At 51.0% G+C, this 19,210-nt stretch overlaps 1 protein-coding gene across 2 annotated transcripts; it reads right to left on the bottom strand.

The window, feature by feature from the left end:
• Window positions 1-14,702: 14,702 nt before the first annotated feature.
• On the bottom strand, window positions 14,703-19,210 carry HAND1 (heart and neural crest derivatives expressed 1). Of its 2 annotated transcripts, none has more exons than XM_008255296.4 (2): window positions 17,163-19,210; window positions 14,703-15,642 (listed from the first exon to the last, which is right to left on the bottom strand). In XM_008255296.4, the coding sequence occupies exons 1-2, from the start codon at window positions 17,703-17,705 to the stop codon at window positions 15,541-15,543; spliced, it is 645 nt and encodes a 214-aa protein (XP_008253518.1). In that variant the 5' UTR covers window positions 17,706-19,210; the 3' UTR covers window positions 14,703-15,540. The 2 variants fall into 2 exon arrangements, with proteins under 2 accessions (XP_008253518.1, XP_002710377.1); XM_002710331.5 differs by having other exon boundaries at window positions 14,703-15,645; window positions 17,163-18,251.

The following is a 19,210-nucleotide window of genomic DNA, read 5'->3' on the forward strand; positions in this document are numbered from 1 at the left end:
CTCTGTGTCCTTTGAATTTCTACTCAGAATTGAGGTGCTTTCACTTCCACATTTGGGCCTTTGTGTATTACAGTGATTGATGTCCGCAGTCTTTGCTTCCAGCACCTACATTTCCCCCTCACCCCTAGAGCACACACAGTTTGTTCAGATCACAGGTGGTTGTACCCACATTCTGGTCTCCCTCTCCCAGTTACTTTCCTAGAAAGAGGCTGGCCAGGCCCAAACAGCTTGAATCTGAAGCTTGACTTCTGTGTCACATATGAGATATCAAGGGCAACAGAGTTTACTCTCTGGGTCTTCCCCTGTCTGTCCATGATGTGAGAGTCTTGAGCCAAGTAAAAGGATTGCAAATTAAAATGCCTGCAAGGGGCATCTACACCTTGGCAAACACATCCCTTCACAGGCAGCCACTGTTCATCTCCTACGGATTGTTGCCATGTGTGATAAAGTTTTGTAATTTAACTACAGGAACTGGAAGCCCAGACATTTATGTAAATGTCCCCCAAACTCAATTTTAATGGCATATAGGCTGTAGCCATTTAAAGTTGCTGTATTACCTAAGCACTTGGAAGAAATGCAGAATGTCTCTTCCTTCCTCTGCCAGCCATGCCCTGAAGAAGAGGCTGCATTGTTAACAAGGACCCAGGGAAACAGTCCCTTGCACACTGTGGTTTGAGAAGTCTGGACTGTTGACTGAGCTTTTCTGATGAGGTCCAGGGCCTTGTGGAATGAATCCCTTTGCCCAGCCTCAAACCCAGGACTCGCTTCAAATTCCTCGTTAGTGCTGTTTGACTAGACCTCTGTCCTCAGCAGAGGGAAAAGAAATGGAATGGTTTTCTTTATTGTACTAGTTAAATAGAAGTAATGTATCCTAGCTCTTAAGTTTTAAACCACAAATTTTAAAAGTCCAGATCCTCTCACAGTCTTCATCATCTTCTAATTCCACTTCCCTGTGAACGTCATGGAGAGTGATGCCCCATGAGGTGTTAACGAGGACATGGTGGGTGGGGAGTTCTGGCTCTTGCCAGGAGCCCCCAGGATCAGGTGGATTGTTGCTAAAGGGCTCTGTTGTTTACAGGACCCCAGAGTTGATCTTCTGACAGCAAAGGAAATTCCAGTTTTCCTACCATGTGGTCTCCATTTGAGGCTTAGCGTAAGTAGTTGTTTCTACTCCTCTGCTTCCCTCCGTACTTCATATTCAACCACTGAGGCTGCCTGCTGTCTTCTGTCCCCTCACACACTGAACTGCAACAAGGTGCTTTGTTCCCAAGCTTTTCCCAAACTGACTGCCTGCCTGCTGTACACCCTGGGAGGCAGTACTTGGGTCTCTGCCACCCTATGTAGTAGACCTACATCAAGCTCCCAGCTCTGGCTTCAGCTCTGCCAAGCCCAAGCCATTGCAGATATTTGGGGAGTGAGCCAGTAGATGCAGATGCGAGCCCTCATTTTCCATTAGTCTCTATCCTTTCTACTTTTCAAATAATTTTAAATTAGAATAAATTTCCCAGGCCATTGTGGCACAGCAGGTTACTGCTTGCTATGCCAGCATCCCATATCAAAGCACCAGTTTATGTCCCAGTTACTTTGCTTTTGATCCAGCTCCCTACTAATGCACCTGGAAAAATAGCAGAAGATGGGCAAGTACTTCAACTCTTGCCACTCATGAGGGAGATCTGGATAGAGTTCTAAGGTCCTGACTTCAGCCTGGCCCAACCTAAGCCATTATGGCCATTTGGGAATTGAAACAGTGAATGGAAGATTCCCCAACCCACCCACACTATAACTCCACAAAAACTTTAAGCAAAATCCTTTTAAAAAATGAATAAAAATAAATTTCCCCGGGTAAGACTTAAGCTTAGTAAAGTAGAGAAGCACTTTTCTGGTCTTGAGGTTGCCCAGGCCTAGTGGTGAGGTGAGCAGCTTCAGCCTCACTCACTGGAATACTAGGTAAAAGTTACCAGCCAGTGAGATCTACATAAATCAAAGTCTCCAGTTAGGGCCACAGGAAACTATATTTTTACAAAACCCCCTGGAGTTCTCTTGCACATCTGGGTTTGAGAACCACTGGGTCCAGCCCCCTAAGATTCAGGTCAGAAAAGCAGCCACATTCAACATCAAGACAGCTCAGAAGTGTCAGAGCCTGAGCACATAGAGTGACATGGCAGCCACAAAGACACCGTTAAGACACATCATTCAAATGGGTGGTCTTCAGTGGACAGAATCAGAATGAGACCAGCCCACAGATTCTAACACAATGCCTGGTATGTAGGACACTATAAATGCCTGCACCTGAAGCTTTCACTTATGAAACTTAGTTTATAAGGCTTTTCCACATCCAGGAATAATAGTAGCTATCAAGTACAGAGTGTACACCAGACAATGTGCTAATAGTTTTATGTGCATTATTTCACTTAATCTCAATCATATAAAATAGGAACTGTTATTAACTCCAATTTATAGAGGTATAAATACAGACTGGGAGAGGGTGAGGAACTTGCTGAAGTAACAGCTAGAGGCACTTCTGGGCCCAAATCCAACCTTTATCCAGCCCTGGGGACACTGTTGTCAGTCCTGCCAACAGAGAACTCAGAATGCCAAGCTTTGAAGCTGTGCAGCCACAACAGTTACCTTGTCCTGATCAACTGGATTGACTAAACTTTAATGAGAGATTCCAAGAAGTCACTAAGACTCTAGTTAAGAAATTTAATAGGGTTTAATGGAGGTTAATAAGATACATCCAGGTTTTAACTTACCGGAGCTGAATGGGGATTAACAAACCCAGGAGGTGGAAAGGCACCTGCATGATTTAATGGGGTTAATGAAACTGTCAGAGGTTGGCCAAGAGGGACAGAATAAGCACGTGCCCTTGTTAATGAGTCAATCCCATTGAGGTCAACAGACATTTATTCAACAGCTGAAGCCTGCCGTGCCCTGCCCTGGGCACCACAGGGGTAGCAAGTAAAGGCCGTGACCAACATGTCAACCATGGTTAGTCCTGACTGGAGGTCTGAGGAGTGAGTTTTACTTTCTCTTGTGCTTTCTTGGTGTCCTCTAAACTGTTTATAACAGGCAGAAATCATTCTCACCATAATTGTAAAATAGCAAAAACAGTTTTTAAGATGCCTTCAAAATGCTATATGCTTGGATAATTTAAGTTACATATTCCTGAAACATGTAGAAAATAGAGGCAAAAAGCAACAGCAATAATCCAGTCTTAAATTTGACAGCATTTAAGAGTTGTAAAGGGCTGCCTCTCTGGGTTTTTGTCACATGCTGGGAAACCATGACATGCTAGGTCACACTGGTAGAGGGGAAGCCACAGCAAATCTTCACCTTCCACCTCTGAAATTGGTACCAAGTTTTCACTGACTCTGTCACAAGCCCTACAGAAGCATTTTCCATGCCTTGATAACCTATGATATAGATACCATTGTAATCCTTGTTTTATAGGTAGAGGAAGGTGAAATGACTTATCCAAGGTCATCAGTAAGTGTTCGGGATGAGAGTCAAACAAAAACAGGTGCAGAGTCCGTCCTTGCTGTGCTGCCTACTAAGTGGGCCAGATAACATTTCTCAGCGAAGAACTGAACGCAGCCTGTCCAACAAACACTAGGGTTCTGAGTGGGCATGTAGCTCAGTGGTTAAGACACACATCAGAGTGCTTAGGCTCAGCTCCCAACTCTGGCTCCTGACTCCAGCTTTCTGCTCATGCAGACCCTGGGAGGCAGTGGTGATGCTCAAGTTGTTGGATTCATGACACCGATGTGGGAGAACTGGTTTGGGTTCCCAGCTTCAGCCCTGACCCAGTCTGGGTTCTTATAGCCACTGGGAAGTAAACCAGTAGATGGGAATTCTCTCTCTGCCCCACCCATAATTAAAATAGAGTAATGGTTTGAAAAATATTCTATGTGTGTCATAATTGTTAACTAATTTTTAATGACATTAGAAAGACATGTGTACATAGTAGAAGTACAGTGTATGTATACATGCAAGGGATCTTCAAAAAGTTTATGGAAATGGATACCAAGAAAAGAACTATGCATGTATTTCACATTTTTCACACCAAAATAAACTTACTTTTTAACTCCATTTTCCATCAATTTTTGAAGTTTCTTATATGTATCCTATATGTCCAGGTACATGTACTGTATGTACTGCATACACATTTTTACATATGTGTATATATGTATATATGTGTACATTTATATACATACTTGAATCTGTGGCTATGGCTGTATTTACGGGCATATTATGGCATCTGTTTACGAACCCCATGAATAGCCATACTGTATCTATGATTCAGAGTAAGGGGAAATTGGAAAGAAAAAGCATTATGCAAACCATGAGGTCTTCCTGAAAGAAGAGACTCCTAAACAGGCCTTGTGGGAAACTGAAGGCTTGATTAGATGAGAATGAGGGACGTCCAGGCCCACAGGACTGTGAATGAGGAGCAGAAAGCCTCAGGTGCTAGAATGGGTAGCTTGGACTTTAGAGTCAGGGAAACTGCTATTTCTTTTTTTTTTTTTTTTTTTTTTTTAATTTTTTGACAGGCAGAGTGGACAGTGAGAGAGAGAGACAGAGAGAAAGGTCTTCCTTTGCCGTTGGTTCACCCTCCAATGGCCACCGCGGCCGGCACACTGCGGCCGGCGCACCGCGCTGATCCGATGGCAGGAGCCAGGAGCCAGGTGCTTTTCCTGGTCTCCCATGGGGTGCAGGGCCCAAGCACCTGGGCCATCCTCCACTGCACTCCCTGGCCACAGCAGAGAGCTGGCCTGGAAGAGGGGCAACCGGGACAGAATCCGGTGCCCCAACCGGGACTAGAACCCGGTGTGCCGGCGCCGCTAGACAGAGGATTAGCCTAGTGAGCCGCGGCGCCGGCGGAAACTGCTATTTCTAAAAATCAACCCAAGCGATGAACTGTGGTCAAGAAAATGAGAGTCTGCTGTGGGCCAGGTGCCCATGGGAATGGACTCTGTCCTCCAGGAGCAAGGAAGTTCAGAAGGGTCAAGGCTCAGGAGTGGAGCATGGTCCTTCTGTTACCTAAAAATCACAGGATCTGGGAGGAAGGCACAGAGCCCTGCACCCAGCCCCACTTCTGAAGAAGAACGGTGTGTACTGGGCTCTTGAAGTCATAGAGAAGCCAATGACAATAGCAGCTGTGACACATTCAGCTAAGCTAAGAGGCTGACCAGGCTCCTCCAGGACCCACAGCTACCAGCAAGACTGGATTCCATCAAGTAAGCAGTGGGAGGGCACCTGTGCCCAACCAACAACCCCTCGGCAGCCACACACACTAGCAGTGGAGGACATAGAAGGGCAAGCGAGTGGTCAGGCAGGGCTCAGACTCAACCACATCAACAAGCAATTGCCAGAAGGTGCAACTGTATCTCATGGAGCTTGGTGAACCCAAAGAATGAGGATGGAAGGAAGCAGCAACTAAGGAGACCTCAGCCTGCCTCTTGGGGTTCATCTAAGCTAGATGAGGTTGAACTTGGCCCAGTCAACTTAAACAGTTTTAAGGAGGCTTCTACAGCTTCAACTAGAGGTGTTGTATCTGTGGCTGCTGATACTGTTTTCAAGTGTATCTGTATTCCTGCAGGTCCAGCAGCCCAACCCCACCACACCTGGGTATGAAAAGATGATCAGGAGGGGAGGCCTGCAGGAATATAGCCATTATTTTATTTTTTTAAAGATCTATTTTTATTTGAAAAGCAGAGTTACAGAAAGAGAGAAACAGAGACACAGAACCCACTGGTTCACTCCCCAAACGGCTGCAACAGCCAGCACTAAGCCAGGCCAAAGCCAAGAGCCAGAAGCTTCATCCAGGTCTTCAACAGGGGTGGCAGGGGCCCAAGCACTTGGCCCATCTTCTGCTGCTTTTTTCCCGGGACATTAGCAGGGAGCTGGATCAGAAGTGGAGCAGCCAGGGCATGAACCGGTGCTAAATGTGATGCAGATGTCACAGGCAGAGAGGCCAGAGCCACAACACTGGCCCCTTGTTATTTTTAATTTATTTGAAAGGCAGAGTTAGAGGAAGAGAGAAGTATTCCACCCCCTTGTTACTCCTCAAATGGCCACAGTGACCGGGGCTGGACTACACTGAAGTAGGTTCCTGGAACTCCATCCAGGTCTCCCAGGAGGGTGGCAAGGGCCCGAGAATTTGTATCATCTTCCACTGCTTTCCCAAGTGCGTTATTAGGGAACTGGATCAGAAGTAGAACAGCCAGAACTCAAACAGGCACTTATATGAGATGCCGGCATCACAGGCAGAGGCTTAACCTACTCTCACCACAACACAAGCCCTGTAAGCCGTTATTTGTCAAGCACCTACTAAGAAGTATCATTGTGCTGGAATATTTCTGTATATGGTCATAGCCTCACAAAAGCCTTTAAAGAAGCTCTTTTCATCCCTAACTTTCAGGTAGAAAACTAAGGCTCGGAGCAATTGTGAACTGGGATTTGAATCCATGTCAATCTGATCTTTTGTATGTCATTCTACCCCCTCCCCCCCCACACACACATAGGGAAGGGGATGCTGACAGTGTTGGGAAGATAGAAGAGAGCAGCAATAGGTCTTAGAAGAACTAGGATTGCAGTCATCTTGGCGTTTAGTGCAGTGAGATACTGCCCTTTGCATTTTCTTAGCTTATTGCTAAGTATCAGCAGCAAGACTTTGAAGTACCCGGAGAGGATTATGTTTTGCTCAGTGGCTCCTGTTCAAAAGAACAAGGGGAAAAACATATAACTTGGGCCGGCTCTGTGGAGTAGCTGGTGAGCAGCACCAGCATCCCATATGGGCACTAGTTCAAGTCTTGGCTGCTCTGCTTCCAATCCAGCTCCCTGCTGGTGCATCTGGGAGAGCAGAGGAGGGAAAGCAGACCCAAGAGCTTAGGTCCCTACACCCAGTGGCAGACCTGGAAGAAGCGCTTGGCTCCTGGCTTCAGATTGGCTCAGCTCCGGCCATTGCAGCCATTTGGGAAGAACACCAGCAGATGGAAGATCTCTCTGTCTCTTACCCTCTCTCATTTCTCTTTCTCTCTTCTGTCCCCCCCCATCTGCCTTTCAAATAAATAATTTTTTTAAAAAAGATAACATTTTTAATTTTTAATTATTTATTTATTTGAAAGAGTGATAGGGAAAGAGATTTGCAGCCTGGTTCACTCCCCATATGGCCACAACAGCCAAGGCTGGACCAGGATGTAGCCAGAAGCATGGAACTCCATCTGGGTCTCCCACATGGATGGCAGATGCTCTTGGGCACATTAGCAGGAAACTGGATCACAAGCTGAGCAACCAGACTGGTATTTCCATATGGGCTGTGGTCTTGGCCAGCGGCTTAACTCAGTGTACCAGAATGCCTGCCTCTGTGTGACTTTGAATTTTGCATAACAAGGAAAACTGCATCTTTTCCCCCTGGGGTGCCTTTAGGGAAGAAGGCCTCAGAGATCCTGGATTGCAAAATCCAAGCATCCATCCAAGAGTCAGCCTCTGATCCAAGAATTCTGGCTCCTTGAACTTGCTGTGTTCTCTCTCTGCACGCCTAAACCTCCTGAAGAGATTAGAGGAAGGGAGCCCTGGGGCTTTGGGCTCACGTCGCCTGGGAAATTAGAAAGCCTCTGCACTGGGAGTGCAAAGCAAGGAATGTGACCGCCAGGTGGCGCCCTCCCCTCAGTCGGTAGCATCCCCAGGCCACATGGCAAAGCTCAGGGGTATTTTCCCCCTCAAAGATACTACATTTGGTAAATGTTCTGATTCATACTATAGTTAAAATCCTAGGTAGTCAAAGCATGGAAGAAATCGGGACCTCTGATTGCACCACCTCATCTTACAGATGGCACCAAGGTCCAGCAGTCACACCTCAGCCTGAACCCCCTTTTCTTGGCCCCTGAGTTAATGCTTTTCTGCCATGCTAACTGTTCTCACCCTCCCACACCTGACCTGATGATTGCCTGAATACCTTCCTCAACAAAGAGCCTCTCCCAGACCCCCAACATACCCTGTTGCTCTAGAGCAGATCCAGCAGCCCAAACCCACCACCAACAACAATAATAGCTCATGTTTAACACCTGCTCACAGTGAGGCAGGCCAGAGGCTGTCCAGGTATTATCTAATCATCATTGGCTCTTCATTCTTAGGAAGCTAGCCTTTCCCTTTCACAGCATAGAGTTCTGAGGCTCAGAGAGGTTAAGAAACTTGCCCAGTGCCACACGGCTCACCTAGCCAGTGTCTGTGGTTGAGTACAGGCCTGGGGCCTCATCCAGACCGCTCTCTAGACCTTGGCCAGGTGTCTTGTGCCGTATTCTCTGTTGCAAAACACTTTCAGAGACTTTTTCCCCTTTTAAGATAACAAGAGTTCTGTGCGGGTGCAGAGAGCTATTGTCAGCCCATCTTAGAGAAGATAGCTGGGGCCCAAGGGAATGATCACCCCAAACCACTTGAATCATAGTAGACTTGGGTCTGGACCTGGGCAGGAAGCTCTAGTAGTCATTCCATAGCTCCCTACTAAGTCCAGCCCCTGTCATGTCTCTAGGAGTCAGCAGCTGACATAGGTTTGGGAGTCACACGGGGCTGGGGCTGTATCCCAGCACTGCTGCTTAATACTTAAGTGACAGAGTAAATGATGCACTCCTGTGTCTGTTAGAAGGAAATGAGCCCATGAACTTTAAGTACTGATACCTAATGCACAGTCAATGGCCGGTTAAAATATGGCTATTCAGTGATACGCTGTGTTCCTGCTACCCATGCCTTTATACCTGCACTGTCCAGCGTGGTAGCCACTCACCACATGTAGCCAATACATGGTTGGAATGTGGGCCTGAGATGTGCTTAAGTATAAAGTGTACCCCCTGATTCTGAAGACATGGCATGGAAAAAAGAATGTAAAATATTTCAATAATTTTTAAATTAATCTATATTGAAATTGTTTTGGGATATGTTGATTTCAGTGAAATATTGTAAGGGCAGGCATTGTGCAGCAGGTTAAGCCACCATTTGGGACACCCATGTCCCTTATTGGAGTTCTAGTTTGAGTCCCAGCTACTCCACTTCCAATCCAGCTTTCTGCCAATGCTCCTGGGAAGGCAAAAGATGATGGCCAAGTACTTGGAGTTCCAGGCTCCTGGCTTTGGCCTGGCCCAGCCCTGCTTCTTGCAAGCATTTGGGGAATGAACCAGCAGATAGAAGATGTCTTTCTCTCTGTGTCTCAGCTCTGCCACTCCATCTTTCAAATAAATTAAACTTTTAAAAAATAAAATATTGTGTTAAAAATAGTTTCAGTTGTTTTTCTTCATGTATTCACCATAGCTACTAAAAATGCTTAAATGCATATGTGATTCACATTTGAGGCTTGCGTTCTATTTCTACTGCACGGTGCTGCCTGAAATGGTTTCAGAAATATAACTGGGGCCAGCGTTGTGGTGCAGCAGGGAAGGCTGCCCCTGTGACGCAAGCATCCCCATGAGGGCACCGATTTGAGTCCAGGTTATTCCACTTCCAACCCAGCTCTTTGCTAACGCACCTGGGAAAGCAGAGGAAAATGGCCTAAGTCCTTGGGCCCCTGCTACCCACATGGGAGACCCAGATTAAACTCCTGGCTCTTGGCTTTGGTTTGGCCTAGCCCTAGCCTGTTGTAGCCATTTGAGGAGTGAACCAGCGGAGGGAAGATCTCTCCCTCCCTCCCTCTCTCTGTAAGTCTGCTTTTCAAATAAATAAAACAAATCTTTAAAATGAAAAAGAAAGAAAGAAATTTAACTGTTACAGCCTGCCTGCTGCTTATTTTACTTTGATGCTGTGAAATACACTTGTCAGGGCTTTGGACCTAGAATTTACTCACTGGTTGTGTGCCCTTGGGCAAGTCACTGAAAACAATGCCTGTGGGAAGTATTCCTGCTTTTCCAAAACAAGCAAAGAAATCAAAATAAAACCTCACTGCCTCAGGAGGCTGTGGTGGGGATTAAATAAAATAACAAAAATAGCTGTGGCCTGGACAGCATGCTAAGCGTTGGGCTTGTTGTGTTTCATTCCATCCTCGAAAACCCCAGGACATTGGGGCGATTTTCTCTCTTACTTCGTAGACGAGCAAATGACTGGGATGTGTTCAGTAACGTGTGCAGGGGCTCTGGGCCATACCAGGCTCTGTACCTGGCACTGTACGTGGAAGAAGCTAGGTAACAAAAGCAAAGACAAGAGCTTGACTGCCCAGGTGCCCCAGGGCAGTCTCTGCCCTGTCTGGGCCTTATCAGGAAGAAGAGGGAAGGGTTGGGGTGCTGGGTGAAGGTGGTGAGGGTGTCAGCGTTTTGGGGTGTCTGGACATCTCAGTGAACATATGTCTCCCCGGCCTCCTCTGGAGTCCGATGCCTCCCGTTGTCCATTCTGTGGGGATGAATGTGCATTTCTGTTTGTTTTAATAACATTTGTAGGAGCTTTATATAGTGTCTGTGTCTGCTTACATTAGACGCTGTGTATTATAGTTAAGAGTCTTTCACTATTTCCCATATAAACCTTGTTTTTTATGGGTTCGGGAGAACTCAGCTGTAAAAACTCTCCACTGGAAAAAAAAATTTTTTTCAAACAAATTGGGTTTAAATCAGAAGGCTAGTTTCAGACACTTTAGAGAGTACATATTTTTTATTCCCAGTCACTTTTCATTTAAAAATGAGGCTGGCTGATTCCTTAGTTTCATTTCTTTTATGAGGATTTAGCAAGACTGTAAGCTCAACTGCTGGTCGCATGGAGAGTAGTCATCCATCCAGTGCCTTTTCCAAGAGAGCTCTGGGCCTGGAGCCTGCAGGCCTGCCTTCTAAGTCCCAGCTCAGGGGGCTCTGGCCTCCGGAACTGGTCCCTTCAGCTCCCTGAACCTTCTTTTCCACCTCTGGCGATGGGGAGCATTGTTCCTGTTGTGCACACACACACACACACACACACACACGCTTTCTAGTTTGTGGACAGGCAAATGTGCTAATGGAAGTGCAAGCACCCAGGACAGGCGAAAACTGGATATGCAAGTGCCAGAGGCTGCTGAAATCAAATTTCTGGGCATAGAATGTTGTGGTCAGGAAAGAACCTCGAGATCTTGTAGCTCACCCTCTGCCTCATAGATGGGATTCACTCCGAGAACTGGCACAGAAAGAAGGTTCCAGAATAAGGCCGGGGTTAAAACCCTGGACTCCTGTGAGTATCTCCCTCCTTTTCTCTTCTTCTACCTACTTTGGGAACCAAGGAAGATCAGATTGGGAGAAACTGTATTTGGCTGCACGTGTGCACACATGTGCATACACACACACACAATGTGGGAGAAACCAGGTCTCTGAACACAGCCAGAAGTGCATTTTGATCCAAGCCCTACTTGCCTTTCGTGGTCTAAGTGACCTTGAACAAAGTCCTTCACCTCTGAGTTTCAGCTGCCTCCATATTGACCTCAACAAAGCCTCTGTGAGGCTTATAGGAAATAATGCACGCTCAAGGTTTACATCATTTAGTTGATAAGTTAGCTATTGTTATTATTATAATTTCATGCATCAATAGGTTTTAAATGTTTGAAAAAACACTTTCCTATGTTGATGGAATAATAAATTCCTCAAGATATTTGCCATTGTGTGTTAATTACTAATTATTATGACTTGTTTTATTCATTGTACTTTTTTTTTTTTTTTTTTGACAGACAGAGTTAGACAGTGAGAGAGAGACAGAGAGAAAGGTCTTCCTTCCGTTGGTTCACCTGCAAAATGGCCACTACGGCTGGCGTGCTGCGCCGATCCAAGGCCAGGAGCCAGGTGCTCCTCCCAGTCTCCCATGTGGGTACAGGGCCCAAGCACCTGGGCCATCCTCCACTGCCTTCCCGGGCCACAGCAGAGAGCCGGACTGAAAGAAGAGCAACCCGGACAGAATCTGGCTGCCCCAACCGGGACCAGAACCTGGGGTGCCAGCGCCACTGCAGGTGGAGGATTAGCCAAATGAGCCAGGGCACCAGCCATTCATTGTATTTTTGCCCTCTGCCTAGCATGAGGTGAACACTCAATAAGAGGGTGTTGAATAAAGTGAGAACACTGTCGAAAGTACCCTGGGAACAGGAGAAATTAGAAGGAAATTGCAGCTTAATTTTTACTGTGAAAGTAAATCCTTATTCATGGTTTTAAAAAAAAATTAGAAAAATATAGCTAAGCAGGAAGAAAAGTGAAAATCACCCTCACTCCCACAAGTCAAAGGTAGAGATGTAAATGTTTGGGTGGATATCTGCCACTCTTTCTCCACGATTAGTTACTTCTGTGTCCTTGGGGAGGGGTCACAATAGACAGTATTTTAGCCATGCTTTCCCACTTCCTACATCATGAAGAATTCCCATTCAGTTCCCACATTTTTTTCTCCTTAAAGGTTGAATGGTTACCCACTGGACTAATGGATTTCTTTTACCAATTCTGTAATTACAGCCCATTGGGATTCATTTCCAGTTTTCACTCTTCAAATAGTTCTGTAGTTAAAGCTTTGGCACATCACTATTTCCTTATGACAAATTCCTGGAATTTATTTTTAAGTGCACGACCACTTCATTTCTCCCCTACATAAAAATAAATGATGTATTTAATTCAAAAAGAACAATTGCACGGCTTCTGCAGGGTTGAGGGGTCCTCCAAGCTGCGTAGAAATTTGGGCTGGGGTAAGAAAATGAACTTCCCGCTCTCAAGATATTTTCAAAGGAGCGAAGGCTAGGAAGGAGGGCGGCCCTGGGAGCGGGTAGCAGCGAGGGTAGCTGGATCCTTGCGTAACCTGCCGCCCCACTTTGCAGCTGTGCACCGAGGGCTGGGGACGGGGCCTGGGCGTTCGCTGGCGCAAAGGCCGGCGAAGATTCCGTGAGCCACTTGGGCACCAGCTCTCTTCTCAGCGTCTGAGGTGGGGACCAGACATGGCTGGGACTCCACCCCTCTCTTGCCTCAGAGGGTTTGAGGCCAGGACGGATGAGGTTCCCTGCAAACGCCTGCTCTGCCCGACGCGGCACCCCTCGGTACCCTTCTCCTTCTCCAGCGAGGAGAGCACACGGGTGCGCATTCTTCCCGTGCCTTGGATATTTCCCGAGCTAAAAATAGTCACGGGAGCTGGACCCCTTGTAGAGCCCCAGAGGTTTGTCTGTGACAGGAAACGGAGTCCTGGGTTCGAGTCTACTTAAGGTGCCCTCGGTGCTGCGAGACTGGCACCCTGGGTCTCAATTCCCCCACGCGGGCCAGACTTTCTAAACTGCTGATTTCTAAACGCTCTGGGAAAGAAAAGGAAAGAAACACGGGTTTTTCTTTGTGCTCCTCCCGGAGGGGCCTTAGGGCCTCCGGCCCGGGCTGAAGCCGGGGGAGGGGTGCGCGGGACCGGCTCATTACCGCGAGGTGTTGCCCTCGTTAAACCGCGGGCCCGTTTGATCTGGCGGCGGGAGCGAGAGGGAAGAAAGAACAAACTAAGGATGGGGGAAAGTTGGATGACGGTCACACCTCCCCCACCGTTTCCTCGCGCCCATAAAACACCTTTTATTAACTCCTTCGTGTCCGGGAAGGCCTGCGTGGCCTGTCAGCCCCCGCCACGGTGTTTACAGTCAAGGCTAATGGGGCCCCGTATTCACCCCATGCCCGGATGAGGCGCCCGGGGCACGCCCGGTGTTGCGCGAGGCCCGGCCCGGGAGCCGTCCTGGGGTTCCTTTCTGGTTCGGGAGGCGAGCGCATAAGCTGCAGGCGACAGCACCCTGGGACCGCATGCGTCTTCCCGCCTCCTTCGCAGGGAGCGCGGGAGACCGGGGCCGACAAGGCGCAGCGAGCGCACCTCGGGCAGTCCCTGGGAGCTGTTAGGGGGAAGCCTAGTACCCAGCGCACAGTCGATTGCAAGTCAACTCACTGTCCATTATTACTACGGACACGTAGCCGCCTGCGTTTGCCCCGCTGTAGCCCAACACGCATCCGCGCTCCTAGGCAAATGCACCCACACATTTGTTTAGGCGCACGTCCAGCCAGAGGTGCGCGTGTGAGGCCCCAGAGGCCCCTGTCCCTGAATTAGCAGCGACTCGCTCACTGCTTCGCTTTGCACAAGTCCACACGCTCTGTGTTGGGATGTCCCGTTTCCAGAGAGAACCCTTAATGTCTCCAATTAGGCATAATCGCTTCCAAGCCTACCTTACTCACCTGTGATGTAACAGGGGCGGCGACTTGTCCTTCATGCCTGCAGGGAGCTGTGCTAAGCCGACCCTCGCAGCCCCTTGGCAGTCTCCAGGTGCCCTGAGAGTGGCGGCACCGGCCCATGTACACTTCCATGTTCAGAATTTCACACACGGGAATATTCCTGAGCGAACCCTCTTTCAGAGCCACCCTGCCCTGCAGATGCCCTTTCTGTGTGGGATAGACCTCCTCCCTCCCCAACAACCCTTCTCCCCCAAACCACTGTAGGCAGGGAGCAGCATGCTACTAACCCACAGACAAGGCGACTGGACTTCCATGGAAGCCTCCGGATCTGAGCCGCTTCCCTTTTTCTTCGCTCGGGGCTGAAGGAAGTTATCCCGCCCCGTTGTCAGATTCTAGGGAGAAAGTTCTACTTTCTTGGAATGAATTTGCTCGGCGGTGCTTGGTGCTTACCCATCCAGCAGGGGCGGGAGCGAGGCGGGGGGGGGGGGGGGGGCTCTGCTGCTGGCAGAAACCACGGAGTCCCCACGAAGAAGCCGGCGGAGACACCACACAGGCTTTGGGGCACGTCAGGAAACGTTTTATTAGTTACGAACATAGATACTGCTTTGGCAAGGGGAGGGTGGTGAGTGGTCACACAGATCTGAGGTAGAAGAGGGGTGGGCATGGGGGGCGGGGAGACACAAACACCTGAGCACAGGCACCGTAGGTAGTTTAAATACATAAAAACTTCCCGCACAGGGAAAAGTTTTTATTTACAAAGAAAGGAAAGGAGAGAGAAAGGACGAGAAGAGGAGGAGAGAGTGTTGTCTTTGGAACTAAGTAGGAAACGCAGCGACGCAAAGAAAACAGAAAACCCGCTGCTGAAAGGAAGACAACAAAAGGCAGCCCTCCGTCTTCCTGCTTTTGGTTCTCTTCCCAGACAGAGCCGCTGATTCTTCTTAGAAAGAGAGAGAGAGAGAGAGGGAGAGAGAGAGAGAGAGAGAGAGAGAGAGAGAGAGAGAGAGAGGGCGCCGTGGCCGTGGCCCTGGGCGTTCTGAATTCGCCCCAGAAGGGCCGGCAGGCTGCATCTTTGAGCGCCTGGTTCCGCAGTGCCCGTCTCCTGCCTCGAGCCGCTGGGAGCCGCCCTCGGTTAGGGGAGGTGGATATATATATAGATAGATATATATATATTTCTCTTTCTCTTAATGTATTAAAAACAATTTCAAATGACATTGCACGTGCGATCCAAGTGTGTGGTTGCAGCCGGCGACCTGCCAGCGCTCGGCGGAGGCTCGGCGGGATGCACTAGCACAAACCGCCGGAACTCGAAGCCTGGCCTTCGCCGCCGCCGTCCTCGCGTCCCGGAGCTCGGGGGTCAGCCTGCCGTGGCCAGGGCCTCGGCGTGGGCCTCGGCTCACTGGTTTAACTCCAGAGCCCAGACTTGCTGCGGCCAGCCGGTGCGCCCTTTAATCCTCTTCTCTCCTGGGCCCAGGGCGGGAGGAAAGCCTTCGTGTTGCTGCTGTCAATAGAACACACACGGGGAAAGGGGTAGAGGAGAGATGGATTTAAATTTTTCTGCTCCGATAGCCCCTCATGGAGTGTGTGGGAGAGTAGGTGTCGGGAGCAGTAACTGGGAGTCTTTAAATAAGTGACGGATTTCTGTTTGCAAAACAGGCAAACAGGCTCATAAATTTGCCTTTATGCGCCGAGTTCCTGGGACCGGGAATGGGCTGAGCAATTTCGGAAGGTTTAGAACGGAGGCTCCACTGCGGCTGACGCGCGTTGGCTTGGCCTTATGGCGCCCACGGGAGACCGTAGAGGGGCGGAATAGGAAGGCTAGGAACCGGCAGTCTTTCGGTGGCGCGGACCTGCCCCCAACCCCGTGCGCCCACGGTCCCACCGACCAACCAGCCTGGCCCAGCGTCTGGGCTTGGAGACGGAATTAGGACCCCTCGCGCTACAGCTGGGAGCCCCAGCCTGAGGGGAAGGAGGGCGAGTCCGCCAGGCTTCTGCCTTCCCACTCTCGCAGCAGGAACCAAGCGGTGCTACGTGGGGGAGCGGGATCCGCCCAAGAACTCCTTCCAGCCAGGCGTCAGCCCGGCCTGCCACTCCTGGAGCCTAGGGCGGCTGTTGGAGACTGGATGCCTATCTCCCTTTCTCCGGTTCCCGGGGTGAACTTTCCCTACTTTACCACAGGCCCTTGCCGGTCAGATAAAACCCCAGGGAGTGCTCCAGTCGGCTCCTTCGCGCTCCGGCCCGGAGGTACCAATCTGGGGAAACCAGTTCTCCGGCCTGGAAATCACCGCACTCCTCTGACACGCAGCAGCCCTCTCTGGGCAGCGAAACTGAGCGCCGGACAGTATCACCCTCACGCCAGAGGACCAAAAAAGTGGAGTAGTGATGGCGATTTTCAAAGCCAAAGCCGAGCTTGTTGGCATGACATCCAATGCAGCTGCCGGTGAAATCAGTCCCCTGGAGACAGGAGCCTGAAGCTGCGCTCTGCCAGGGAATGGAAGACCTGACCCGTTTACCCCAGCTCCACCTCTGATGCCTCAGGTAGGTGCCTTCACTCTGCGCCTCAGTTTCCTCTCCTGCACAATGATAGACTACATTTCCAGCAATGAGCTTTTAAAAACATTAAGAGCCTACATGGTCATTACTCATATTTAAGCAAATCACTGAACTCCTACCCAGTTTCTGAACCCGGCTTCCAGGAGATCCCAGAGATGGATCAGGATGCCTCCAAGTAAGAAGTAAAAATGTGTGGTGTGTGTGCATTTCCCCAGGCCAGAGGCTTTCAGTGGGTTTTAAGGGGCCCAGAGCTCTTTCCCGAAGGGTTAAGATTCTGGGTCATTCAGTCTATCCCACATCATGAATTAAGTCAGTTATGAATTTGCCCCCTACACACATACATCATGACCACCTCGGAACCCCAGGCAGCCTTGCAAAGCGGCACACAAACTTCTGCTTGCAAGGCCTGCAGCGCGCCCACCACACCCGCATCCTTGGCTAGAGCAGGCTGGCCCCAGGACTCACCAGCTCCCTTTTCCGTTTGCTCTCACGGCCGCCATCCACCTTCTTGAGTTCAGCCTTGAAAGCCTCGGGGTCTCCGGCCTGGGCATCTTTGGCCAGCACGTCCATCAGGTAGGCGATGTAGCTGGTGGCCAGTCGCAGGGTCTTGATCTTGGAGAGCTTGGTGTCAGCGGGCACGTTGGGGATGCACTCGCGCAGCTCGGCGAACGCGCTGTTAATGCTTTCGGTGCGTCTCCGCTCCTTCTTGGGTCCTGAGCCCTTCCGCCGGCCCAGGCGGCCCCCGAGCGCCTCCAGCCGCCCCGGGCTCTGGCCAGGCCTGGCGTCAGGACCATAGGTGGCGGCGGCCGCCGCGGCGGTGGGCGGAGGTCCGCCAGTAGGGAAGTCCGGGGCTGCGTCAGCCGGGCTCAACAGCCAGCTCTGGAAGTAGGGCCGCTCCTGGTGGCAGCGCGAGGCCGGGCCGAAGAGGAAGGGCTCGTGGAGCATGGGGTGCGCGGGGTGTGGGTGGTGATGGTGGTGATGGTGTGCGTAGCTGCCCACGAGGTTCATGTTGGAGCGGCTCCTGGCCTGCACCGCCAGCCCGATTAGCACCGCCCCATGCGCTCCAGAGACTGCCCGAGCCACCGGTGGGCTCTGGGGCCGCGCACTGCTAGGTGCCGGCTTGGGGTGGGGTGGGGGGGCGTCAGAGGCAAGGCTAAAGACGAGATGTGCAGCTCTCCGCCTTCTTACGGGTTTCGGTCGCGGGCAAGGCCGCCGATGCTCAAAGACCTGTTTAACCCTTCTGCGGACTTCCCTTCGTGATCTGGCTTATATAAGGCCGCGGCTTTGATGTCAACCTCTCCCTAGAGCCAATGGCAGGGGGGCGGGGAGGAGTAGGAAAGGGGGGGTGGCCGTCCCAGGTTTTACGCCCAGCTAGCGCCACTCGACTCCAGGCGGCCTGCGGGGACAGAGATGGCGCCCCGCCTCCGCCCCTCCCCCAGCGGGGGCTGGGGGCAGCGGCTCCGCGATGGAGGCACAGGCCCGCGAATGTCCTGGCCTGCTGCTGCCACGCTCCCCGGCGACCCAAGGACGAGATCTAGAATCAAGGAGCGAAAAGGTCTTCGCTTAGAGCCCACCCCTTGATTTTGCAGACGGGGAAACTGAGGCCCAGAGAAAGCGAGGGTCATGTTTCCAGACTGTCCAAAATTCAAGATAGGAATCTCAGCGGTTCGCGGTTGGGAGCTACTACAGCTTGCGGGCGGAAGATGAGAGTGCGCGGCTGGGGGCAGATGGGCCCCGACCGGCTTCGAGAACCCTACCGACTCTGCCTCTGCCATCCGCCCTCTCTTGCGGGATTGGGAGCCGAACGTGTTCGCAGTCGCTCCCAGCCCGCCAATTCTGGCCCTGTCTGGAGCAGACAGACAGACGGCGACTGACCAGCCCAGGAGCCTTTCTGAGGCTGAGGCAGGGGGAGGGGGTGATAGGGACCCGGAGGCGTAGGCAGACTCAAAGCCCACGGGCCTTTCTGATTTGTTGCAGGCTGGAGGGCTTCGATCCACGCGTCCAGCCTCCCAGGCGCTCATGATCCGGCCCAACGGCCGGAGGGGCTGACGCTGAGACAGCCCGGTGTGGGCCTGGGTCCTCGGACAACGACCCTGAGGCTCTCGCAGGACTGGCGCAAGGGGCGGGGGCACGGCTTTGCGGGGGCCACTCCACTCCCTGAAAACGTTTGCATCTCTAAGCTTGCCCCGGGAGTCGTCAGCGTTCCGCCGCAAGCACTGTCGCAACCAGGGGGCGACGGCGCGCGCAGCATCAACGAGGCGAACACGGGGCCTCGCACACCCACCGCGCAGGATTTTGATGCGGGCTGCACAGCCCTCCGCGGTCCCTCTGCTCGGGCGAGCCTGATGCTCTCCACAGGGGCTTTCCCGGGGCTGGCGCTGGGAACGTGGGTATCCCCAGGTGGTGACGATCCCGGCTGGGGATTACCTCGCCTTACACTAGCTTCCCTGCTGATGTTCAGGAACCCTCCATCTTTGCCAGCCCTTCCCAGCGCCTCGCCTCGCTCCTTCTCT

The sequence above is a fragment of the Oryctolagus cuniculus genome, chromosome 6 (assembly GCF_964237555.1).
Source record: "Oryctolagus cuniculus chromosome 6, mOryCun1.1, whole genome shotgun sequence".
NCBI classification, from domain to species: Eukaryota; Metazoa; Chordata; class Mammalia; order Lagomorpha; family Leporidae; genus Oryctolagus; species Oryctolagus cuniculus.